Here is a 27,491-nt window from a genome sequence, read left to right as displayed (position 1 = left end):
CATGAACTTTTAGAAGCCCCCTCATATTCAAGATAGAGAAGAGATAATTATGAGTATAGTTCTGGACTATTTTAGTAGAGTTTTAAGGTGATTGGATGAATATCCTCTTAAAAACAACTGAAGCAAGCAGAGCCTTTGTGTTCCATTTACAGAATCATGTCTATAGGCTCAATTTGTCAGCCCGCAGTATCCAATAGCAATCTTCCTAGTTATTACCTTTAGCTCCACTCTTCAGTGGACACATGACAAAAATGAATCCTGCTGCCCTGGTGTTAAGATTTAACAAGTTTCAATTTATAAAGCAAGTCAGTTGTCACTTGGTTAGGATTTGTTCTTTTTTTTTTTTTTTCAAAGAATGTATGCCCGTTTCCTTTAAACAAAGAAAGCCCCCTAAGACATAAAGCCATTTTCTATTTTTCAATATTGATATCTCATAAAATATCTGGAGCCCAAATTGTAGAAAGCATCTTTTCCTGTTAATTTTATCAGAATCAAATCACTGTTGTATGAAATTAATTTTACAACACTATTGTAAAAGTAAATCTGTTGCTCATAATAAATTACTGTCTAATCAAATAGTAACCATAAACTCTTTGGGGAAAGAAAGAAGTAAGTATTGTCAAGTCATTCAGAGTACATGATTTTCTAACACATGTTTTCAAAGATCCAGATATAATCCAATTCAAATCATGTCCCCGAAGCAGAACATAAAATCAGACAAATCCTGATAAGTTTCCAATTGTACATTTTCTGAACTTGTAGTGCATGTTAAGTGCTTTTATAATTACTCAACAAATATTTCCTAAGTACTAGTTAATACTGTGAAAAATACTAACTTTAAATAGTTTACAATCTTGTTATAGAGTGTATAAACGATGTAATTAGAAAACAGTATTTGAGATTATAATACTAATGTTCAATATTAGTATACAGGAAAGGCTTTAACATTTCCCACACACCCTCAAGATAGTGTAATACTCATAATATGATCTACTTTATGTAGCTTTGAGCTAAAGCACAATTTTGTAGGGCATCAGTTACATAGAATAATGAGAACCCTTATCTTGCAATTCAAGGAGCTCTGGTAGTATAGTGGGTACAAATCGGGCTGCAAACCTGAAGGTTAGCAGTTCGAAGCTACTAGATGTTCTGCGGGAGAAAGATGAGGCTTTCTGCTCCTGTTAAGATTTATAACCTCGGGAACCCTGTACAGGATCGTGATGAGTCGGAACCGACTCCAAGGCACATCACCACCACCACCACCACCACCATCTTGGTATTCACACCAGTATTGAAGCATCACTCTAAGGAATGAATCATTTCCACTGCATATTGTAACAAGTATCTATTTGCACTGTGTGTTCATACCATTCAAACACATTGTCATTGACTATAATGTGTGTATTGACATTTTCTAAGGTTGCTAAATTTTCATCACATGTTAAGAGATTACGGATCAGTCTTGTCCTCTACTGTTGTTGGTTTTTCTTTTGTTTTTTTGTTTTTTGTTGTTGTTTGTTTGTTTTTTTTTACCATTACCAGGTATATTTTTTTAATTCGAAAGTACCAGGCTGAAATTAATCAAACATGTAATCAAGATGTATTGGAATGGTGACTGAAGTGTGAAAGTTTGAAACAAGAGGAAGGTTCAGTCTGTTGAAAATAGGACCTTTGAGGTGACTGAAACGATGCTGGAGATTGCATGACAGAATTTTGCAAGACCAATGACTTCTTCATTGCAAATACCATATTCAACACAGTGACTATACATATGAACCTCACCACATGGAATACAGAGGAATCAAATCGACTACGTCTGTGGGATGAGATGATGGAGACACTCAGTATCAGCCAAAACAAGGCTAGGGAACTGAGAGAATATCAATTGTTCACATGAAAATTCAGGCGAAAGCTGAAAAGTAGATCAAGTCTATGAGAGCCAAAATATGACCTTGAGTATATCCCACCTGAATTTAGAGAACATCTTAAGGACAGATTTGATGCATTAGACATTAATGACCAAAAACCAGAAGAGCTGTGGGATGACATCAAGAACATCATCCATGAAGACAGAAAAAGCCATTAAAAACACAAGAAAAAAAGAAAAGGCAAAAGTATATGTCAGAAGAAACTCTGAAACTTGCTTTTAAGCTTAGAGAAGCTAAAGCAAGTGATAAAAAAAATGAGGACACAAGATTGCTGAACAGAACATTTCAAAGGGCCATTCAAAAAGACAAAGTAAGGTACGATAATGAAATGTGCAAAGGCTTAGAGCTAGAAAACCACATGGGAAGAACATGCTCAACAGTTCTCAAGCTCAAATAACTGAAGAAAAAATCCATGACGCAAGTTGTAATAATGAAGGATTCTATGGGCAAAATCAAGGAGCTCTGGTAGCGTAGTGGTTATGAGCCTCGCTGCTACCCTCATGGTCAGCAGTTCGAAACCACCAGTGATTCCATGGGAGAAAGGTAAGACTTTCTGCTCCCATAAAGATTTACAGCCTCAGAAACCCTATAGAGGGTCACTATGAGTCAGAACCGACTCCACGGCACATCACCACCACCACCACCGTCGGCAAAATCAGAGTCGTGGTGTGATGCTGCAGGTTAATGCGCTGGACTTCTAGGTTAGTTTGAACTGCAAGGTTGGTGGTTCAAACTCACCAGCTGCTCCTCAGAAACCCTATACAGAGTTGCTGTGAAATATACCTGACTTGACAGCACTTAACAACAACAGTGGGCAGAATCAAGTCTTCTACTGATGCACTTGAGTTAGAGTGTTGGAGAAGAATGTTAAAAGGACCATGGACTGCTAGAAGAACAAAGAAATCTGTGTTGGGAGAAGTACAACCAGAATGCTCCTTAGAAGCCAGGATGGCCAGACTTCATCGCTCATACTTCAGACATATTATCAGGAAGGACCAGTCACAGGAGAAGGACATCATGCTTGGTAAAGCAGAGGGTCAGGGAAAAAGAGGGAGACTCCCAAAAAGATGGATAGGCACAGTGGTAGCAGTAATGGACTCAAGCTTAATGATTGTGAGGATGGCGCAGGACTGGGCAGTATTTCATTCTGTTGTCCATAAGCTTGCTGTGAGTCTGGCACCTAACAACAACCAGATGGGGAAAATATTGAATGATACAGAAAATGTCAAAAAAGGATAGAAGGAATACGCAGAGTCATTGTACCACAAAGAAATGGTCAATGTTTAACCATTTCAAGAGGTTCAGTAACCTATGAAATTAAGAGAAGTGCTCCAAGATGCACTGAAGGCATTGGCGCAAAACAAGGCTCCAGGAATTGATGATACACAAATTGAAATATTTCAGCAATCTGATGGAGCACTGGAGGTGCTTAATCATTTATGTCAAAAAATTTGAAGATAGCTATCTGGTCAACCAATTGGAAGAGATCCATATTTGTGCCGATTCCAAGAAAGGTGACCCAACAGAATACAGAAATCATACAACAATATCATTAATATCACATGCAAGTAAACTATTTCTGAAGACAGGATGTTTACAAAAATTGCAGCCAGATTCAAAAGAGGATGTGGATCAAGGGATATCATTGCTGACATCTGATGGATCTTGCCTAAAAGCAGAGAACATACCAGAAAGATGTTTACTTGTGCTTTATTGACTATGCAAAGGCTTTCAACTGTTTGGATCATAACAGACTATGGAAAACATTGCAAAGAATGGATAGTCCAGAACATTTAACTGTGCTCATGAGAAACTTATGCCTAATCAAGAGGCAGTCACTAGAACAGAATTGTTGTTGTTGTTAGGTGCCATGGAGTTGGTACTGACCCATAGTGACCTTATGTATGCACAGCAGAATGAAACATTGCCCAATCCTGGGCCAGCCTCACTACTGTTGCCACGCTTGACTCTGTCGATGCTGCCACTTGCCCATCCATCTCATTGGGGACTTCCTCTTTTTTCTGACCCTCCAGCTTACCAAACATGATATCGTTCTCCAGCGACTGGTCCCTCCTGACAATACATCCAAAGTGTGAGAGACAAAGTTTGGCCATCTTATCCTCCAAGGAGCACTCTAGCTACACTTCTTCCAAAACAGATCTGTTGGTTCTTTTGGAAGCCCATGGCACTTTCAATATTCTCCTCCAACACCGTAACTCAAAAGCATCAATACTTATACAGTAATAAGAGGACACTAAATGGTTTAAAGTCAGGAAATGTGTGTGCCAGGGTTGTATCCTTGCACCATACTTAATCTGTATGCTGAGCAAAATAATGTGAGACATTTGATTATATAAAGAACATGGCATCAGGATTGAAGGCAGACTTCACTAATAACTTGCAATATGAAGATGATGCAGCCTTGCTTGCTGAAAGCAAAGAGGACTTGAAATACTGATAAAGATCAAAGATCACAGCCTTCAATATGGATTGCACCTCAATGTAAAGAAATGACAAACCTGAAGTTGTCAAATACTTCATTTTGCTTGGGTCAGTTTGGGTCAGTATGGGTCACTACGGGTCAGTACCAACTCCATGGCACCTAACAACAACAACAATTCTGTTCTAGTGACTGCCTCTTGATAAGGTAAAAGTTTCTCATGAGCACAGTTAAGTGTCTGGAATATCCATTCTTCGCAATGTTATCCATAGTTTGTTATGATCCAAATAGTTGAAAGCCTTTGCATAGTCAATAAAGCAAGCACAAGTAAACATCTTTCTGGTATGTTCTCTGCTTTAAGGCAAGATCCATCAGATGTCAGCAATGATATCCACAATCCATACTCATAGAAGCACCAGTCAAGAAACCAAAAGAGAGCACATTAGGCAAATCTGTTGAAAAAGATCTCTTTAAACTGTTAAAGAGCAAAGATGTCAGTATGAGGATTAAGATGTGCCTGACCCAATAAGTCTTGATATTTTCAGTCACCTCATGCTTGCAAAAGTTGGACAGTGAATAAGAAAGACCAGAGAAGAATCAATGCATTTGAATTATGCTCTTGACAAAGAATGTTGAAAGTACCATGGGCTTCAAGAAGAACAAATAAATCTGTTTTGAAAGTACAACCAGAATGCTCCTTAGACACAAGGATGCTGTTGTCAGGCGGGACCAGTCCCTGGAGAAGGACATCATGCTTAGTAAAGTGGAGGGTCAATGAAAAAAAGGAAAACCCCCAATGAGATGGTTTGACACAGTGGCAGCAACAGTGGGCTCAAATATAACAATGAGGATGGTGCAGAACCAGGCAATATTTCATTCTGTTGTGTTTAAGGCTGGGATGGTCTCAGCAGAACCTAACAACAGCAACAAGAGGAGCACATTTGATAACTGAACCAATGAAATTTGAGTCTCGCCCAACTCCTCAAAATGAAATAACAGCTTAAATCTCCAGTGCCCTAATTTGCCTCATTGTTTACTTAGTTCAAGTCTTCCCATGGAAGATTTGGTTTGTTTTTTAACTTGGCGTGACAGTTTACTCTTCTGAAGCACACTAAAGCAGATGATTGGGTAGAGCTGACCACAGTTATCCCTAGGAATGTGGGAATCTAATTTCCCAGCAGGTGGCAAGTTCTCAATTACTCAACCCACTCATCAGTCCCCAGTTTAGAATGGATTGCCTGCTTGGCCTGAGTTGGAGTCAACTTGAGAGCAATGGATTTTAAGAGTGAAGAAACAGCGAGGCCTCTAAGCATCACAAAAAGTGAAATATATAGTCGCTCACCTGCATGGTTTTCACCATACAATTTATTCTCATAGAAGGTTTTATTTGCTATTTGAGAATTCTATTGAAGGCACACTAATATCTGAATGATTCTTTAATCTGTTACATAAAAATTTCATCACCTGAATTGGATCACAAGTGTGCATACATTCCTCATGTCCCCGTCCCATTAGAAAACAAAGCCCCCTGATTGCTGTGTGTCTGCTCAGTCCTCTTACTGTACTCACTTCCTCCCCTGTGTTTCTACTGAGTCGTTTAGCAGGATGTGAACAGGGTAGTATGGCTTGCTTGTGTGTGCTGCTGTGTGTCTCCATATGTCAGAGAGGCTGCTTGGTCACTCCCAGGCTCTGTCCTGTTGCAGATGTACATCACAAGCACAATCAAGACGAAGAGCAGTAGACTGGCCAAGCCGGTGCTGTGCCTCGGGACCCTCTGCACAGCCTTCCTGATGGGCCTCAACCGGGTTTCTGAGTATCGGAACCACTGTTCTGATGTGATTGCGGGCTTCATCCTGGGCACTGCCGTGGCCCTGTTCCTGGTACGTTACCTTCCCTCTTTTCACTCCTTTCCTCTAGTGCCCTCTGGGAGGCTGCCTAAGATCATAGTGAAACAACAAAATCAGGTTTCTAGACTTCTTTCCAGACTCTTTAAGTCATGTTTCTCTTGTCCCAGACTTGTGAATTTCAATTATTCTCCAAGTATTATGCAAACTTTTGTTGAAATTGTTGTTGTTAAGTGCCATCGAGTTGGTTTCCAACTCATAGCAACCCTGTACAGAGTCTTCAAGGAACTGCTGGTGGGGTTGAACTGGCAAACCTTGCAGTTAGCAATCCAGTGCTCATCCTATAGCACCATACCAGTGATTTTTAAAGTACCTTTTCTTTCAGCAGTAGGGTTGACTGTATTCCCTGTGGGGTTCAGGGAGAGGATTGCATCAGGAAGGCCAGCTTGCTCTACTTTCTTCAACATGGGACTTGAGAAGACAGGTAGTTTGACCTCCTTTAAGCCAGTGTTCTTTAGTCTAAGTATGAAGGAGCTTGACGCCCTCTCATATATTTAGAGCCTAAACTATATGTTGCCTGAGAGACCAGAAAAGAGCCCTGATGGACACATGCAGCCTTTTCTTCAAGATCCCAGGAAATTCAGCTCTGACCCCAGATTTGTGTATCCCACTCAGAAAGCAAAAGCCCTTTAGGTAATTACACCCACACTTCTTAAAATGCCTCTTATTATCTAAACATACCTCTGGGACACCTCATCTCCATCACAAGTGTCTTCTCAACCATATTTAGTAATATTCTTGGAGAAGGGTTTGGGTTGACACAGTTTTCTCCATATTCTTACATTTTAACACCTCTAATAAATGGCAGATGGAGCTCTGGTAGTGTAGTGAATTACAAGCTTAGGTGCAAACTGCATGGTCAGCAGATCAAATCTACCAGCTGCTCCATGGGAGAGAGATGAGGCTTTCTGCTCCTGTAAAGATTTAAAGCCTTGGAAACCCTCTACAGAGTTACTATGAGTTGGAACCAACTCCACGGCACATCACCACCACCACCAATAGATGGTGCAGCCTGTTCACTTACTCACCTAGGAAGTCTCTTGGGCTGCATTAGATTCTGAAACAAAAGGTTTGCTTTTTCTTTCTATTTAGTCTTTTTATTTTTACAGCTTTTTTGTCATATAGTAAGCATACAGTAAATGGCACATAAATTGGACAATTTGATCGATGTTGACATATATGCCCATGAAACCATAAACAAATCCTTCACCCTCAAAAGTTTCTTCATGCCCCTTTCCCAGTCCTTTCTCCAAAACAACAAATCCTTCACCCTCAAAAGTTTCTTCATGCCCCTTTCCCAGTCCTTTCTCCAAAACAACTTCCGATCATCTTTCTGTCACTATATATTAATTTGCCTTTCCTAAAATTTCACATATATTGAGTCGGAGAGTATGAACTTTCCCACCCTCCGCTGACTCCTCTCACGCAACATAATGATTTTGGGATTCATCCATGCTAGAACATGCATCAAAAATTCTTTTTATTGCTATATAGTATTCTATTCTTATGGGCATACCACAGAGGTGGTTTCATATTGTCTTCAAGGATTTAAAATAGGCTTCTAGTCGATCACCAGTCCTGGACCTTCATATGCTATACATGAAATAAATCCCCTGCAGTATTCAGAAAGTCTCTCCAAAGAGACAGAAGCTGTTGATGTCTGGAAAAACATTCTCCTCCCTTTCTGTCCTTTCTGGTCCAAGAATCCATTAAAACTGGTATCACACACAGAAGGGCTTCACAGTCATATAATCTACCTCCTCCTGTTCCCTACTCCTACTCCTTGTCTGTCCTTCCTAACCTACAAGATGCGCAGATATTTTCCTACCCTCTAACTCAGGGGTGGGGAACCTTTTTTCTGCCAAACTTTATAACATCATTTGCAGGCCATACAAAGTTATCAACTTAAAAATTAGCCTGCTATATTTGGTCAAACATCTAATAAACTCACACAAACATTTAATTAACTTACATGATGGCTGGAACTGCAGCTGCCTTGTCAGGGCTAGAGCAGATGATTTTATGGGCCTTATACAGCCCTCCACGGCACATAACAACAACAACAATACAGCCCTCAAAGAAGTTCTGGTAGCATAGTGGTTACAAATCGGGCTGCGAACCGCAAGGTCAGCAGTTGGAAACTACCAGCTGTTCCGCGGGAGAAAGATGAGGCTTTCTGCTCCTGTAAAGATTTACAGCCTCGGAAACCCTGTACAGGGTCGCTATTAATCGGAACCAACTCCACAGCACGTGACAACAACAACATACAGCCCTCGGTTTAGACATTCCCCACCCTTACACCAAGTCAATATTTCCAAACCTGGTTTGCCTCCTTAAGGCATACAGGACAACGATCACATTTATTTAGGACCGTGATCAGTATCTAAACTTTCATCCCGCAGTGAAAAATGAAGGGCGTAATCGCAAATCCTTAAGGGGAAGTTGCAGGAAAAGTGGTGCTGAGATGATGTTGCGATATCATGAAGTATATCCCGCCCCCCAAGGATGATGCGTCTTAAGAGGAGAGAATATAAGCAATTTGAATAGAGAAGAGAGATTTCCGTGTGAGATTAATGGCTCATAAGTAAAGACTTTGTATTCCAAAGAAAAGCCAAACAATCATGCTGCCACCTAGGAGGCCTGGTGTGGCACTGTAGGATAGGCACTAGACTGCTAACCTCAAGGTCAGCCGTTCAAGTCCACTAGCTGCTTCATGGAAGAAACATACATATGTTCATGATTGTTTTACTTGTTTGTGTCTGTCATGAAGATGAAAGTGTGGGAAAGAGCAAGGAAATTATTAGCTAAACAATTTATATATATATATATATATAAAATCAGTCAAATCATTTCTTTCTAGAATTAACTCTACCAACAGGCTTTCTATTCCTGTAAAGACTGTCAGCCTCAGAAACCCTATACAGGGTCACTATGAGTCAGAATTGAGTCGGTTGCAGTGAGTTTGGTTTTGTGGGGCACGGGGTCAGGGGTGGTTAGAGCCCTGAAGTTAGTTCAGTAAAAAGAGCAGTGCTGATTGTCCTGAACAGCTTTGTGGGATGGCACCTTTGAATTCCTTTGTGTATGCCAAAGTTCCAGATGCAAATGTATACGTTAATATTTAACTTGCTTTCTCTGTGGTGTACTATTTGGCTTCATTCTGTTCACATGAATTCTTAATTGACGTCAGAAAGTGTTTGCTTCAAATGACCTTTCTGTAAAGTCCAGACCAGCTGTTGAATTGCTTGGCCTTGAGCTGGATTAACCTAGCTCAGACTGAACCTGTGTGTGCACATACATGTGGACACACCATACATACGTACCCACTACCCAGGGAAATGGGAGGGGAAAGAAGACTTGAGGGATTGATGTCCTGGAAAAAAGCTGGAGGACTCCAAAGGAGAAAGTTGGAGAGAAGACAGAAGAAGAGAGAGCAATGTGTGAGATAGAAGCATAGTTCTTACATATGTTCATTATTGTTTTACTTTTTTGTGTCTATCCATGAAGATGAAAGTGTGGGAAAGAGCAAGGAAATTATTAGCTAAACAATTACTATGTGCCTTACATTTTTATGTATATATGTATCTATATAATCAGTCAAATTGTTTGTTTCTAGCATTAACTCTAGCAACATTCTTATCCTCATTTCCATAGATAGGGAAAATAAGGCACAAGAGTCACTAACTTGCTCAGTGGCCACTCATCCAATTAGCCAAAAATACTGCCTGGGTCTCTCCAACTCCAGAGCTCCTACAGCTTGTACTTTTCTCATTTCTTGAATGGGGGAAGTTTATGCAGAGCTGAAAAGTGAGCTGGAGGTGAGCCAGGTAAATAATAGTATTTAGTGAAATATGCTACAGAGTGTGAAGAGTGACAGGAAAGATGCTGGTTCAAAGACAACACTGGATGTAGAAATAAAGATGTAGAGGCAAATGGAAGAAAGTGTGGAAGGAAGTGGATAAACTCTATATGTTGTTGTTGTTATGTGCCGTGGAGTTGGTTCCGACTCACAGCGACCCTACACAGGGTTTCCAAGGCTGTAAATCTTTACGGGAGCAGGAAAGCCTCATCTTTCTTCCACGGAACAGCTGGTATTTTCAAACTGCTGACCTTGCGGCTCGTAGCCCGATTCGTAACCACTACGCTACCAGAGCTCCTTAAATATATAGGCAAAGCAAACAGAAGGTGATTTAAAAAAAAAAAAAACCAGATTCAGTGATGAAGGGGTCTCAGTAGGAAATAAAGTGGGTAGGAATTTATAGGGAAAGTTCTTAAGTGGAAACAATAAAAGAAAACTACCACTGATAGATTATTTAATATCAAGCAAATAAAAATCAAGAATCCTTGGTGTGGTGCTGTAGGATAAGCACTAGACTGCAAGGTCGATTTCAATTACAAGGTAGGTGGTTCAAACTCACCAGTTCCTCCTCAGAAAATCTATACTGGGTCACTATAAGTCAGAATCGATTCCACAGCACGTAACAACCTAGTAAGGAGCTCTGGTAGCGTAGTGGTTACGAATCGGGCTGTGAACCGCAAGGTCAGCAGTTCGAAACTACCAGCTGCTTCGCGGGAGAAAGATGAGGTGTTCTGCTCCCATAAAGATTAACAGCCTCAGAAACCCTGTGCAGGGTCGCTATGAGTCGGAACCAACTCCATGGCACATAACAACAACAACAATGGTAGCGTAGTGGTTACAAATGGGGCTGTGAACCTCAAGGTCAGCAGTCGAAACTATCAGCTGTTCTGTGGGAGAAAGATGAGGCTTTCTACTCCTGTAAAGATTGACAGCCTCGGAAACCCTGTACAGGGTCTTTATGAACCTGAACCAACTCCACAGCACATAGCCACCACCAATATAATTTGAGAATGAGCACCTTAAGTAGGAGTTTCTGAGTAGCTACCATTTACTAATTACTCCCTATGTGCTTAGCACTTGTTAAAAGGCAAAAATAACAGAATGGTCAGATGCCGGGGTCTGTCCTTGACAAAGGGGTGAGTACACGAAGGTGGGGTGTCTGGCGACGATAGAGAGAGAGAGAGAAAACAGACACACAGGTTTGATGCAAGCTGCCAGACAGACTGCTCAGTGGCAGACATTGCACTCAAAACTAACTCTAGGTGGGATGTCTGGAGAGGCGAGAGAGAAAAGAAACACTCGGAGACCAGAGTGGATGCAAAACCGGCAGACAGACCCTCCATGGCCCTGCAAGCAGTAATTCATGGGGCCTTCAGTCTGTGTCCATCTTTTATATCAGGGAGGGACTTTACACAAAGGAAGAAGGGGATTATTAAGACAGAGTACAGAAATGAAATGTGATTAATCGTTTAAAACAGGACACAATGATTTACAGGAACAAATTCTAAAACATACATCACAAATTGTCTTGATAATCTAACATCCTTAATTTTCCAGAAATTCAAGCAAATTGTTATAAATTACTTTTTAGGTTCAAATCCCAAGGCAGCAGCTCGAGGTTTCTCAAGGCTAATTAACATACCTATAGCACCTAATCTTCAATGGGTAAAGGTGAAAAGGATTTCAAAAGGTCTGAAGAAGGTCAAGCTGTTTCAGATACCTGGCTTAAGCTTTCAGGAAGAAGGAGAACATATAGGTCAAACTGATTATACCCGGGGGCAGTTTTAAGGGGCTGCCACCATTGTCTCTAGTGGTTATGAATCAGGCTGCGAACCGCAAGGTCAGCAGTTCGAAACTACCAGCTGCTTCGCGGGAGAAAGATGAGGCGTTCTGCTCCCGTAAAGATTAACAGCCTCGGAAACCCTGTGCAGGGTCGCTATGAGTCGGAACCGACTCCACGGCACATAACAACAACAACAACAACATAGCACCTAATCTTCAATGGGTAAAGGTGAAAAGGATTTCAAAAGGTCTGAAGTCAAGCTGTTTCAGATACCTGGCTTAAACTTTCAGGAGGAAGGAGAACATATAGGTCAAACTGATTATACCCGGGGGCGGTTTGAAGGGGCTGCCACCATTGTCTCTTAATCCAATATTCCCAGAATTTACCACTCCACCTCAAGTGAATACCCCGGGTAGTTCCTCTCCAGAACCTCCCTGCTTAATCCCAGTAAACCTGTCCTTGTTCGTCCTCTGAGGAAGTTTTACTGCCTCGGTTCTAGGGGGAAATTCGGTTTTACATGGATATCAAGAGCTCATGTTCTAAGTTAATATTAAACATAACTGAATAATCAAATAAGGAGCAGTTCTGACACTCATCCCAGGTGGCTATCGCTTGTACCGCAGAAAGATTCGTTCCCAGGACCCTACGCACTGCCAACACAGTGGAGACATTAAGAGAGGCATTATAAAAACCATTTTCTCAGAAGCTACAATCACTGGAGTTAGAAGCATAGAATGAACAATATTAGGACTTGTACAGAGGTAGCCATCCAGTGAGTTCGTAAAAGCCAATGAACCCGGGACGTCCAGAAGTTACTTCCTTGGGCCCTCAGGATCCCTGGATAGCAAACCTGAGTGGAGCCATCGTGTAGGATTTTCATCCATGACACAGGGCCTCAACACCTTAGTGATTGTGGTCTCCTACAGTCAGAGTTGTTGGTGGTGGTGGTTTTGTGTGCCATGGAGTTGGTTCCAACGCATAGCAACCCTGCCTAGGGTTTCTGAGGCTGTAAAATCTTGATACGGGATCAGAAAGCCTCAGCTTTCTCCTGTGAAATGGTTGCTAGCTTCGAACTGCTGACCTTGAGGTTAGCATCCTGACTCGTAACCACTATGCTACCAGAGCTCCTTAGTGGTCAGAATTAGGGGGCTCTAATGTTCAAATCTCTGGGTGACATTGGGCAAGTTATGTGGCTTCTGTGTTTCTCCTTTTTCATCCTGGAGATGATTATACCTTGTAAGATTGTTGGGTGGGTTAAATGAAGTAAGGTAAAACTCTCAGCATAGTGCCAGATGCATGGTGCTGTTAATTGCTTTCGAGTTGGTTCTGACTCATAGAGACCCTGTATAGGGTTTCTGAGAATAGGCTGGTGAGCTTGAACTGCCAACCTTGCAATTCAAACTGATTTTGCAGTCCAGCACATTAATCCACAGTGCCATACCAGGACAACTGCATGCATGGTGGTGGTAGTGGTTATGTGCTATGGAGTTGGTTCCAACCTAGACTCTGTATAGGGTTTCTGAGGCTGTAAATCTTTATGGGAGCAGAAAGTCTCATCTTTTTCCCATGAAACCACTGGTAGTTTCAAACTACCGTCCATGAGATTAGCAGCCTAACTTGTAACCACTATGCTACCAGAGCTCCTTAGACATGCCATGGTGGTATGGTGGTGGTGTGGTGGTAGTGGTTGTTGTTATATGCCTTGGAGTCACATGGTAGCCCTCAATATTTGTTAACTGCTGTCAAGTCAGTTCCAACTGATAGTAACCCTGCTGGTAGCGTAGTGGTTACGAGTTAGGCTGCTAACCTCAAGGACAGCAGTTCGAAATTACCAGCCATCCTGCAAGAGAAAGATGAAGCTTTCAGCCTCGGATTTACAACCTCAGAAACCCTATTCAGAGTTGCTATGAGTTGGAACTTAACTCCACGACACACCAACACAACTGTAAGATTTTCAAGGTGACGCTGGTGGGTTTGAACTAACAACCTTATGGTTAACAACCCAGGGCTTATCCTACAGTACCACACCAAAACTCCATTTAGCTGTTATTATTAGGCAATTAACATTCATGGTGGGGTTTTTTGTTATAAAATCCTATAGTGGTGGTGGCAGTGAGCCTTGGAGTCGGTTCCGACATATAGCGACCCTGCATAGGGTTTCCGAGGTTGTAAATCTTGATGGGAGCAGAAAGCCTCATCTTTCTCCCATGGAACTGATGGTAGTGTTGAACTGCTGATCTTGAGGTTAGCAGTCCAACTCGTAACCATTACACTACCGGAGCGCCTTATAAATCCTATGAGGTAGGTATTATTCCTATTCTACAGGTGAGGAAATAGGCTGAATAGGACTCATTGATTATCACCAGCTGTCTGGTGATTAAACAAATGCCTCTCCCTCTCCCCCCCCCCCCACCTCTCATACATACACATACATTCTTAGACTGCTCTTTGAAGACACCTCTGTTATGTCTCAGATTGCCCATGGTCCTTACCCACCCAAAGGCAAAAAGTCACTGAGGTGATGATATTCAAGGGGAAAGTCCATCCATCCTTAGAGGTGGCCAGGTGGTGATGGCTGCAGTCTGACCCCAATCTCTTTTTCCCTCATTCTGCAGGGAATGTGTGTGGTCCATAACTTTAAAGGAACGCAAGGATCTCCTTCCAAACCAAAACCCGAGGATCCCCGTGGAGTACCCCTAATGGCTTTCCCAAGGATAGAAAGCCCTCTGGAAACTTTAAGTGCACAGGTATAGTAAAGTCACCCAGCAAATCAAACCTACAAGCTCACACCTGTAATTTGGGACATCCAAAAATCTGTTCCTTTACTAGAAGCCAGACTTCATTGAATCCACCCACTATAAATACAAATCTGATCCCTCAGGAAATGTATCATCATAGTGTCCCACACTGTTCTATGTGCATTCTGGTGTTGGCATTTGAATCTTCAGGAAGTTCTCCATAGCGTTTAACTTAAACTCCAGCTGTTTCAGGATACCTTGACCTCCAGTGTAGCAATATCAGTGTGGCCCAGTCATTTGGATGGCCAATTTCATTTAACTAACTAGGACAATATTGGGAAAGCAAAAAGCTCTGTTGTATCCAGTAATAGGTGAAAACTGAAAACACACTAATAAGGGGTTCTCCTATCTTGATGTCCTTTTGAGGTTGTTTTGAATGTTACAATTTAAAAGTAAATGCAACAGTACTTACTGATTACTTATTGTACTTTAGGGCCTTGTTTCATACCAGGGATACCAAGAATAATTTGACACACAGTGCTAGTCCTCGGTGAACTCAGATAAGCAGGAAAGGGGAACATAAGTAAATAACATGACATGCTGAGTCTGAGTCCACAAAGCAAAAAAATCTGCCTAATAAAACACACAGAGAGTCATGAAGAAGACTTGCCAACCGAAAATAGCCTCAAAAAATGCTATTAAGTACTTGCTTTGTGTCTAGGACAATTGCTAGGTCCTCTAGAAATATAATCTTATTTGTACAACTGCCCCATTGACCTTGGACAAGATACTATAATTCCCAATTCACAGGTAAGGAAACTGAAGACGGGGATGTTAAATCACTTGCCCAGGGCCATATACTTCCTATTAGTACAGAAGAAAATACTTCATATTGGTATAGTCAAAAAAAAAATTAAAGAGTTCCAGCTATCATATTTCTCTCTGAGACAAGCTATCTTATTTCCTTTGACCTTCAGTGAAGGATTTCTAATTTTATTAATGAACCAGAAGGAAAAACAAAAATGCTGTTTCCATCTTGGGAAAAATACTTATGGCTCTTCATTAAACCCAGTAGAGTTTTCCTGAACCTGTACTAAAGTGAAACTTTTAACTTGATCTAATTAGAAATAAAATACTGGGAAAACTATTTCTGATTGATTTGTATATAGGCGCTGTGGGTTAATGCACTGAACTCAAGTTCAGATTGAATTGCAAAGTTGGCAAGCTCACCAGACACTCCTATGAAACCCTATACAGGGTTGCTATGATTCTGAACTGACTTGATGGCACTTAACAATAGCCTGTCACTGCTGGTTGAATAATAAATTAATCAAGTAATGATACCCTATACTGAAATAGTGCCTCAGCCAGACTCTCCCTAGGTTCTCTTCCTTATGAAATAATGTGCCCTTCCCACTGAAGTCAGAGTTGTTATCTGTATTGATAAAATGAAGCAATTGAAGACAAAGGTGAATTTTCAAAGCCAGCATTTGCGTTTCTCAAATATTATTCTACCTCTGTGTTCTTGTATGCACTATGCAAAGTGTAGGGACTTGGCCCCCAATTTCCTAATCTAAGAATATACCCTTCCTATGTCATCCTTCTGCCCAATTCTGCTCAAGGATTACCCTCAAGCTAAAGTTTTCTCCAGAGTTCATTCTCTCTCCTCAGTCAGAATTGTTAACAGTAGACCAGGCCAATCGAGGCCCAGTCCATATCTGGGGGAATTTTACTTATTTGAAAAATGTAGTCCTAAAACAAGGTTGCAAAAACTGCTATTCACAAGACAGATATAGGATAGTAGAAATATATATGTGCACGTGTATGTAAGTATATGTAGATAGATATAGATAAAGATATACACACATATGTATATAAATATATGTATTGTGTGTGTATATATATATATGTGTGTGTGTTGTTGTTGTTAAGTACCGTGGAGTCGATTCCGACTCATAGCGACCCTGCACAGGGTTTCCAAGGCTGTAAATCTTTATGAGAGCAGAAAGCCTCCTCTTTCTCCACGGAATAGCTGGTAGTTTCGAACTGCTGACCCTGAGGTTAGCAGCCTGATTTGTAACCACTATGCTACCAGAGCTCCATAAATATATTTAAACATATATATACATGTATACGGAGTCCTGGTGTGGTGCTGTGAATTAATGCACCAGACTGTAAAGCCATTTGAACTGCAAGGTTGGTGGTTCAAGCTCACCAGCTGCTCCTCGGAAACCCTACACAGGGTCGCTATGGGTCGGAACTGACTTAACGGCACTTCACAACAACAACAAATATATGTATGTTTAAATATATATACAGATATATACACACATGAGGGGGCTTCAAAAAGTTCATGGAAATTTTTTTTGTTATTATTGTATTTTCAATAACTTTTGGGGGCCCTTTGTGTGTATGTATAAAGAGAAAGAGATAGTGGAGGTTAGGAGCTGCTGTCAAGTCAGCCCTGCCTCATAGTGAGCCCATGGGTACAGGGTAGAACTCTCCATGTGTGTAGGATAGAACTCTCCATGGGTGCAGGGTAGAACTCTCCATGGGTGTAGGGTAGAACTCTCCCTGGGTGCAGGCTAGAACTCTCCATGGATGTAGGCTAGAACACTCCATGGGTGCAGGGTAGAACTCTCCATGTGTGTAGGGTAGAACTCTCCATGGGTGTAGGGTAGAACTCTCCATGGGTGCAGGGTAGAACTCTCCCTGGGTGCAGGGTAGAACTTTCCATGGGTGTAGGCTAGAACTCTCCATGGGTGTAGGGTAGAACTCTCCATGGGTGTAGGGTAGAACTCTCCCTGGGTGCAGGGTAGAACTCTCCATGGGTGTAGGGTAGAATTCTCCATGCGTGTAGGGTAGAACTGTCCATGAGTGTAGGGTAGAACTCTCCATGGGTGTAGGGTAGAACTCTCCATGGGTGTAGGGTAGAACTCTCCATGGGTGTAGGGTAGAACTGCTCCATAGGGTTTTCAAGGCAGCTTCTGAAGCAGATCACCACGCCTCTCTCATGGGTCACGTCTGGATGGGTCCAAATCACCAACCTTTCTTTCTAGTAGTCAAATGCTTAACCATTTGCACCATTCAGGAACTCCTCCATTATAATCGTGAACTTGTTGAAGCCCCTCATGTGTGTTTGATTGTTCACTACAGACTAATTGAACTTCTTTCAAATCTGTCAAAGTATCTTTGTGACTGCACAGGTATGCGTCACTTAACATCCATGGTATGTTCTATGAAATAAGATGGTAAGTGATTTGGACATTGTGTGAGCACCATATTAAAACCTTGAAACACAAAAAAACACATAAAAATAGCTGCTTCCAGTTGTCCTAGTTGCTGTTGCTGCTACCATTAAAGCTGCTGGTAGGAGTTGGAAGAATGGGCAGTGACAGTGGCTGGCAGGAATGGGAGCAGAGCTAGAAGTGAGTTGAAAAGAAAACAGTCTGCCTACCTGCCAGACAAGCCTAAGCGCCCACACCCAGAGCCATGCCCTTTAGCTCTTCTGCCTATCTATATCCCATCTGCTGCAAGTATTTGGGTTTGGGAACTTCAGAACCACTGTTGTGAGTCTGTTCCAACTCATAATGACCATGTATAGGGTTTCCAAGAAATGGCTGGTGGATTTGAACCGCCGACCGTGCAATTCAAACTGACCTTGCTGTCCAATGTCTTATCCTGCAGTGCAACATCAAGACTTCATTAGGGGAAAATAATAAAAAGAGAACTGTTTTCCCTTTTTAAAAAACTTATGAGCCCACACGGACTTAGGGAGGCATACTATGTATGTCACCTCAATTGCATGTACCTTGAGGCCCTTCCTGAGTTTCAAACTTGAGCCAAAAAACCTTCAGGTCCCCTTATATGATTGTCCCTTATGCTCTGGTAGCGTAGTGGTTATGAATCAGGCTGCCAACATCAATGTCAGCAGTTTGAAACTACCAGCTGTTCCGCCGGAGAAAGATGAGGCGTTCTGCTCCCATAAAGATTTACAGCCTCGGAAACCCTGTACAGGCTCACTATGAGTTGGAACCGACTCCACAGTACTTAACAACAACAACACCAATCAAAACCAGTAGCAGCCTATTCGGACCTATTTCCTCCAAGGACTCAGAAATCTTTGAGGATCTGGACCCTGTGTCTGGCTTGCTCTCCAGATGTTCTAGCATCACTCAAAACCAAGAACATAGATCAGAGCAGAAGGCACTTTGGTTGCACAGCAGTTAAGCACTTGACTTTTAGCCAGCTTGAGATAGCAGCTCCACAGGAGAAAGTCCTGGCGATCTGTTTCCATAAAGATTACAGACTAGAAAAATCTATGGGACAGTTCTACACTGTCACATGGAACTGCTTTTGAGATAAAACCAACCTAACAACAATAAAAGCATCTCCTAGTCACTGTCTGAACTGCCATAGAAACAGAGATTTATAAGACAGAATGACTAAGACTTCTGCAGACTAGTCTAAATGAGCTGTAGGAAGCCAGATAAAAGTGCTGCCCCTCAAGTCCCTTATCCATACCGATAATGTAGGACGACACACCCTTGTGTGCTCATCAAAGCAAAGAGAACTAGCATTTATTAAAAGCCATCTCAGCTAACTCATACAGTAATCCTTCAATAGGAATTGTTAACCTGTTTTATAGATGAGAAAAGTGAAACACAGTTTAAGTAACTTGTCCAAAATCACACAAAATTTAAACACAAGCCTATCGAATTCCAAAGAGACTGATTGTTCTATTAGACTGCACTGCCTGAGGTTTTAGTCAAGGAACACCTCTTTTTGAAATCTACATATCTCAGCTTTGGATGTATAAACGTGTTACAGCCTGCATATGAGCTGGTGTGTTTGAACTGACATAAATCTTCTGAAGTAAATCAGCTTTGTGTTTTCCTGGGAGACCACTCCAGCAGTGGTGGTTTCTATCAGAAGCCAATGTTTTGTAATTTCTGGGGTAGAACTGTCTTCCCAAGAAGTGAGATGAGACGAGACAAGCCTCGATTAAGAGGACACATGCAATCGATCCCACTCTGGAAAACGCCATCAAGAGAGGACCGCTAGGATTAGGTAGGAAAGGCGCCGAGTCTCCCTCCTTTCCTCCCCTCTAAGACCATCTTTGGAGTCCTGGTGTGGTGCTGTGGGCTAATGCATCAGACTGCAAAGTCAGTTTGAACTAAAGGTCGGTGGTTCTGCCTCTCTAGTCGCTCCTCAGAACCCTATACAGGGTCACTATGCATCGGACTGACTCAACAGCACACAACAACAAGATCATCTTTCCCTTTGCCACATGGAACCCTCAGAGTCACCATGTTTTCTCTCCTTCTGTAAACCATCAAGACAAACATGGGTATGACCTGTCCCCACAGTACAGGTGATTAAGCCACAGTGCTATTTTCCAAAATATGTCCTAAGTACCAGAGAAACTGAAAAGTAAATGATTACTGAAATTCTCATAAAACAAACACAGCCAAATTTCCAAAGCATTAATTTGAGATCCTGTAGATTTATTGTAATCCCAAAGAGATTACCTTCTGACTAACCAGTTGTACACTCTAATACACACATTCCTCTGAGCAATCCAGTTTAGTGTTGAACTGTGATCTTGTGAAACCCAATTTATATTAACAAATAAATTAAAGGTCATGTAATTAGATTAACTCTCTCTACATGTCTTCCAAAGGTTTGGGAGAGAGACTAAACAGTGGGGTGGGAGGAAAACTTTTGTTTCTTTTAACACAATGAAAGGAAATTTTAAGCTGAGCTGAGACCACAGATGCTTGGAAATTCTGATTCAGCAGATCTGGGATAAAATAAAAAACTATTTTTCAAAATGCTCCTGGGAGATTATCATGGCCCTGTGATAAGAACTAATGATACTGCTGATTTCATTTTATAGATAGAAATAACCTGAAAGTTAAAGAAATCTGCCCAAGTTTACACATTTAGTTATATTAGGATGTTGAATTATATTTTTACCATTCACCCCTAAATGGGATGTTGCAAATGACCAAAAATAATACTGCAGATTGCATGATAGAATTTTGCAGGACAAATGACTTATTCATTGCAAATACCTTTTTAAAACAAAATAAAAGACGACTATACACATAGAGCTCACCAGATGGAATATACAGAAATCAAATAGACTACATCTGTGGGAAGAGACAATGCAAAAATTCCTTATCATCACCCAAAACAATGCCAGGGGCAGACTATGGATCAGACCATCAATTGCTCATATGCAAGTTCAGGCTGAAGCTGAAGACTGTTAAAACAAGTCCATGAAAGCCAAAATATGATCATGAACATATACCACCAGAATTTATAAATCATCTCAAGAACAAAATTGATGCACTGAACACTAAAGACTGAAGACCAGAAGAGTTGTGGGATGACATTAAGAATATCATACAGGAAAAAAGCAAATGGTCATTAAGAAGACCAAAAAGACAGAAAAGACCAAAATGGATGACAGAAGAAACTCTGAAACTTGCTTTCCAGCATAGAGATGCTAAAGCAAAGGGAAGAAATGAAGAAAGGGACATTGAATGGTTTAAACTCATGAAAGGTGTGTGGCAAGGTTGTATCCTTTCGCCATATTAATTCAATCTGAATGATGAGCAAATCTGAGAAGTTGGTTTAAACAAAGAAGAATGTGTCATTAGGATTGGAATATGACTCATTAAAAATCTGAAGTACACAAATGATACAACCTTGCTTGATGAAAGTGAAGAGAACTTAAATTACTTATGAAGATTAATGTCCACAGACTTCAGTATGGATTGCACCTCAATATAAAGTAACAAAAATCCTCAATACCAGATCAATAAATAATATCAAGATAAATGGAGAAAAGATTGGCGTTATCAAAGACTTCATTTTGCTTGGATCCACTATTAACACGCTTGGAAGCATCAGTCAATAAATCAAACAACATATTGCATTAGGCATATCTGCTGCACAAAACCTCTTTAAAGTTTTAAGATCAAAGATACCAATTAGAGGACTAAGATGTGCCGGACCCAGGACATGGTATTTTCAATATCTTCATATGCATGTGAAAGTTGAACAATGAATAAGGAAGACCGTGGAAGAATTGATGAATTTGAGTTATGGTGTTGGAGAAGAATATTGAAAGTATCATGAACTACAAATTGAACAACCAAATCTGTGTTGGAGGAAGTACAACCAGAATGCTCCTTAGAAGCCAGGATGACCAGACTTCATCTCTCATACTTTGGACATGTTATCAGGAGGGACTAGTCCCTAGAGAGGGACATCATGCTTGGTATAGTGGAGGGTCGACAAAATAGAGAAAGACCCCCAATTAGATGGATTGGCGCAGTGGTAGCAGCAGTGGGCTAAAGCTTAATGATTATGAGAATGGCACAGAACCGGGAAATGTTGCATTCTGTTGTGTGTAAGGTCACTGTGAGTCTGAACTGACTCAGTTGCACCTAGCAACAACAAACAAATGATCAAAGTATTGATTTAAAAAACAATTTTTATAGTGGCTTTTTTTTAAAAGAGAAAGAAAAAAGCATAAATAGAAAAGTTTTTCAAATGATGACAAAAAAAATCCCTCAAATACAAGTTCTGGCCTCAGTTTCCACAAATATGACAAACAAAAGTACCTTGAAAAATACAAAATACTCAACTTTTCAAATATATAGCTGAGCTCTCAAGAATATAATCCCAGTTTGCTAAAAATAGAGATAGATTAGGAAACCCAGAATCATCGATTATTGTTAAGTGCCATGGAGTTGATGCCAACGCAAAGTGACCCTGTATAGTGTTTCCAAGGAGCAGCTGGTGAGTTTGAACTGCTGACCTTGTGGTTCAAAGTGACCTTATGGTCAAGGGCTTTATCCTACATCACCATACCAGGACTCAAGAACAATCAATTAGAATTGAATAGTGTCTCTGAAGTATTTCCAATTTCATGAGCCCAAAGCATTGGTTAACAGGGATAGAGGAGAGAGGAGTAGTGGGCAGTATGGGAGGAGCAGCATTTATAAATGAGATTCCTGCATAAATCTGGTAACCCCAGAGGTTTTTAGAGAAAGAACATACTAGAAAAATACCATTACCCGCAACAACAACAGCAATCCATCTGCTTCTAAGAGATCCAAAGGGAAACTTGTCAGTCTTGACAGAGTTCTGGGTAGAAAATTCCTCTGAGAAATCATGACTGTTAGACTGACCTCCTATGCTGTGGGGTTCGAATTTGTGTAGCCTTTGTAGTTTTGAAACCTTAAATGAGAAAATTTAGACAGGTTTTTTTTAGCTTTGTAGAGTTCTGAAACAAATTTTTCTCTGGAGCAGTATATTACTAATCCCACATTTAATATCAAATCTGTAAGATGGTACAAAATTATACAACATACGAGGAGAGAACACCATGAGTGATAGTAAATAGAATAAGCAAATAGAATTAGACTTAATAGAACATAAATTCTTGTAATGATGAAATGCAGCCTATAAAAAAGTGCATTTAAGAGATATCTGTGACAATGCTGACCTTGCTTTCCCTGGGTGGTCCTGGAAATGTTCAAGAATTTATTTGAAATGGAATTCGACAAGGAAAAGTCTGATCAACACATTGGTTCCAGTAAAAACAGAACCCAACCAGGAGCAGCAAATAGACCCCAAGTGTTTCTTCAATGGAAGAGGTCAAACTGAAGAACTCTAGGACAAACAATGAAGTTCATCTTCCTCAGATGAAAGAACAACCCACAGCTAGCTGAAAATCTAGTCATAAAATACCAAATCTTCTATTGCCAACCAGTTTTCCTCCTATTCATGAGGTACATTGGGACACTTTGAGGAACTGGTGTCAGCAAGTCAGTTTGAATACAGATGGCCAGAAATTAGATGATTTATCTGAGGCTCTAGAAATATGCTTACCCTGAGCAAAAACAGGATATTCTTAGCATACCACAAGAGGCCAAGGTGCATCCAAGTTTAAGGAAACACAAGACCAAGAGAGCTCAGGAGGCCACAGTGACATCCTAGTCAAGAATTTCCTCAAGAGTACTTCAACCTAAGCGAGTGAACTCGTGTTGCATTCCTACTTCAGTTGAGATCTTTTTGCCCCAAACCTCTGGTGGCAGATGGTGTGTGGTCCATGGCAGAGTTCTCCCCACAGAAACAGAGGGCAGGGTTTGCCTACAGTGCCATGCAGGAATAAGAAGTTGATGAAAAGATTAATTACATTGGGGAAGGTGAAGTAGCCTGGAATGAACACACCATCTTCGTTCCTGTTGAATAGACAATGTCTTGTTGTTAGGTGCCATCAAGTTGGTACCGACTCGTAGCAACCCTATACACAACAGAACAAATATAATTCTAAACTTTTACCTCAAATAATGTAATCTCAAATGACATCAACAAAAGCAAGCTGAATTACAAAGAAAAACAAAATTTACTATCACAGGAAATGTTGACACTTTCTCTCAGTAACAAGCAAGCAAAATATCCTAATGATTGAGATGCTTATTCCTTGCACAACAGTCATTGGTGCACTGTCTGACCACACATGTGTCCATGGTCCCATAGGTTATTATAGAGTTCAGAAATCCTGATCCAAAAACAGGGCATAGCAAACGCAGCCTCTTGTTGCACAAAACGTGTATCTCATGTCTCTGGTATACAAAGCAACTGTGCTGTCGGGCATAGAAATGGTACAGTGCGTATGTAACCTATGATACACAGGCCTGGAGAGCCATAATAAATGCCATTGTTACCAGCAGATGTGTAGATTTTACTGTGCTATCTATCTAAAAAGTTTACTATTTATCAGTGTATGCTTCCACTCATGAGCAACACTCTCCAATCTTGTGTATGGCATGTCTCTTGAGTGTTGAAGCATTATCTCTTTCAATTTATTTCAGAAACATTAGCATGAAGTGCATTATAGTTCCCAAATGCAGCAGAACCATATCAGATAAGAATAAATTGCTGATGATGTATACTGAGAACCAAACACAAAAGCAAATCCCTCTCAGTGTGGGGAAGGTCACTGCTAAGACATGAAGCTTGTTCAGAACGCTTAAAGGAAAAGCAGAGTCAGCCTGATACGGTGTTTGTACAACATCCAAATCAAATAATGTCCTGTTTTACAGAATGTGTCTTTGGAGTCCTGGTATGGTGCTCTGGGTTAATGCACTGGACTGCAAAGTCAGCTTGAACCACAAGCTTACCAGCTGTTCCTTGGAAACACTATACAGGGTGGCTATGGGTCGGAACCAACTCAGCAGCACTTAACAACAATAACAATCATGAATATTAAGGGACAGATGCATGGCTGTACATATAATCCTTCCCAAAACATGTGAGAAACATTATAAAAATCAACCATAAATCAAATCAATAATTTTTAAAGAAAGTGCATCAGCAAACCATATGTCTAGAAAAAAATTTAAATGGCTGAAACAAATAATCCTGTACATGTTAAAATATTAAAACTTGCTTTTATGTATGTCATGACTCACTTAATAAGGCACATGAAATTGTTTTTAAAATCCAGGCTGTTCAATATTAAAAACACTACATACAAAAAATGTATGGGAAGCAACTGTGAGATCCTTAAATGCTTATATTAAGGAATAGTTGTGTATAATTTAAGACAATGATAAATAAAATAAGTTTAGGAGAAGAAACAATCTTATTTTGGTTGAAGATATAATGGAAGCAGTAACAGATTTTAAGAGGCCTTGGAAGACCCTATCAGGGAGATACAACAGCCTGGGCAAATGTCAGGGGACAAGAAAATAAGAAGATATTCAGGGAAGAGATCCCTAATAGGCTCTTTCAAGGTCCCTCAAAATCTGTCCATATGGTTGCACTTGTGTACTAACCAAAAAAGTGGTGCTTGGAACCCACCGACAATCTGCTTCCGACCAAGAAAATCCGATGGCGCTCAGTTCTCCTCTGCAATACATGAAGTCACCATGTGTAACAATCAACTAGACTGGATGGCAGTGGGCCTACTCAGGGAGGAGTGAATGTGTGTTTGAGTCAGTCAACCCAACTCTAAGACTGTATCTCCTTGTATTTATTTTACAGAACCACTCTGCCTCCATGACTGAAGTCACCTGAGAAGGCTGATGTGTCACAAGCTGTTTTTCTATCACCCTCCAATACTTCAAGACACACAGTTACTCAATGTCAAACTGTGAAGACAAGTATTATGTTTATCTAGTTAGAGGCTAATGTTTTGTACATTTTTTGTATAAGGAAGTGATGTAGCTTGCCCTGATTTATTTTTTGTCAGCTTTAATATATTTATGCCAGAATTTTAAAACCAACAAATTTTTCTTCCTGTTCAAGTGTACATTGAAGAACCACATTTATTCAATGATTGATGTTGTTTTGTGATATTTGTACACAACCTTCTTTTCTCCATTTTATACACACAAATAACGTTAATATAACAATTCATTTTAAACTTTTGTTACCACAGTTGCTCCCTCCTCCAGAAGTTTTGGATTTTAATGAAAGTTAAACTTTTGAGTTGCAGGGAGGTCAAGGTTGGTTAATGGTAAATCTCAAAATCAGTTGTGCAAAAGAAGGAACATTCCCTTCAAACAGTACTTTATACTCAGATCTTTTTAACATATTGCTGCATTCTACGTTAATATTAAATTAGTGGGGTTACTCATTAATACAATCGGCAGAGAATCTGGGATTTGAGAGGGGAGGGATTGGGATTAGATGAGTAGTTCCCTGGTGGCACAGTGGTTGAGTGCTCAGCTGCTAACTGAAAAGTTGGCATTGGAATCCACCAGCTGCTAAGCAGGAGGAAACTGTGGGAATCTGCTTCCATAAAGATTTACAGCCTTGCAAACCCTCTGGGGCAGTTCAACTCTGCCCTACTAACTGGTTATGAGTCCGAATTTGACTTGACTGCAGTGGGTTTGGTTGGGTTTGGGGTTAGATGATTCTTTCTTAGATAATGGCCTCACCCACCTGAAAATCTCAAGATCTTTCTGGAACTACTTCCTTGGGCAGTCAGGTGACATCCCCTCCAAAAAGGCAGCCTGCACCCATCTCCCTATCAACTCAACTGTTTTGTATATTATATTGTATGAACTTTATATGCAAATGAATATTTGACAGTTTTGCACAGTATTATTTTAAAGAAGCCTATCAGAGCATCTACAACATAGAGTCCCAGAGCAACAGCTTCACTTTGTGGCTTTTAATTGATTTAGGATTTTAACTGCATCTCATTTTTCTAGCATGGTGATAACTAATATGTACCTCCTTTGAGAGAAGGAATTTCTTTGTCTGTACCTACCAGAATGTTCCCTTGACACTTCCATGTTGGCTCTTCTTAACATTTTTTGTACATATTTTTTTTCTAAAGAGAAGAAACTGTTATCACAAAATGTTTTCTGGCTCATGTCCTTTGTTTTAAGTCTCATTCACTGGGCAAAGGTATTTGAGGCATCATAATGCAGAGACCTCAACAAATATTTATTCTCTGGTGCCATACCGCTTGAGGTAAATCTTAGTATGACTTAGAGAGAGGTCATGCCTTAAAGGCAGAAGGGAGTGACTAAGAGAAGAGAGAAGTCAAATGAAATAAATGTTGAAAGACACTCAGGAGTACTTTCTGGTTGTCTAGCATGCAACCAAGGAGCTCTGGTAGCGTAATGGTTACGAATCGAGCTGTGAACTGCAAAATTAGCAGTTCGAAACTACCAGCTGCTCCACGGGAGAAATCTGAGGTTTTCTGCTCCCGTAAAGATTTACAGCCTCAGAAACCCTGTTCAGGGTCACTATGAGTCGGAACCGACTCGATGGTGCTTAACAACAACAGCATGCAACCTGGA

The 27,491-nt window shown here is 40.7% G+C and overlaps 1 protein-coding gene across 1 annotated transcript in view; it reads left to right on the top strand.

The window, feature by feature from the left end:
- Positions 1-25,912, top strand: part of LOC102819765 (lipid phosphate phosphatase-related protein type 1-like) — a 66,635-nt gene extending 40,723 nt beyond the window's left edge. Inside the window, exons 4-6 of the mRNA XM_006864717.1 lie at positions 6,072-6,248; positions 14,527-14,658; positions 25,720-25,912. Of these exons, the coding sequence (XP_006864779.1) occupies positions 6,072-6,248; positions 14,527-14,658; positions 25,720-25,752 (342 nt within the window). The 3' untranslated portion in view covers positions 25,753-25,912. The remainder of the gene's footprint in view (positions 1-6,071; positions 6,249-14,526; positions 14,659-25,719) is intronic.
- The last annotated feature ends 1,579 nt before the right edge of the window (positions 25,913-27,491 follow it).

The sequence above is a fragment of the Chrysochloris asiatica genome, unplaced genomic scaffold (assembly GCF_000296735.1).
Source record: "Chrysochloris asiatica unplaced genomic scaffold, ChrAsi1.0 scaffold00069, whole genome shotgun sequence".
In the NCBI taxonomy this organism is placed as follows: Eukaryota; Metazoa; Chordata; class Mammalia; order Afrosoricida; family Chrysochloridae; genus Chrysochloris; species Chrysochloris asiatica.
This window is presented reverse-complemented; position numbering and strand designations above follow the sequence as displayed.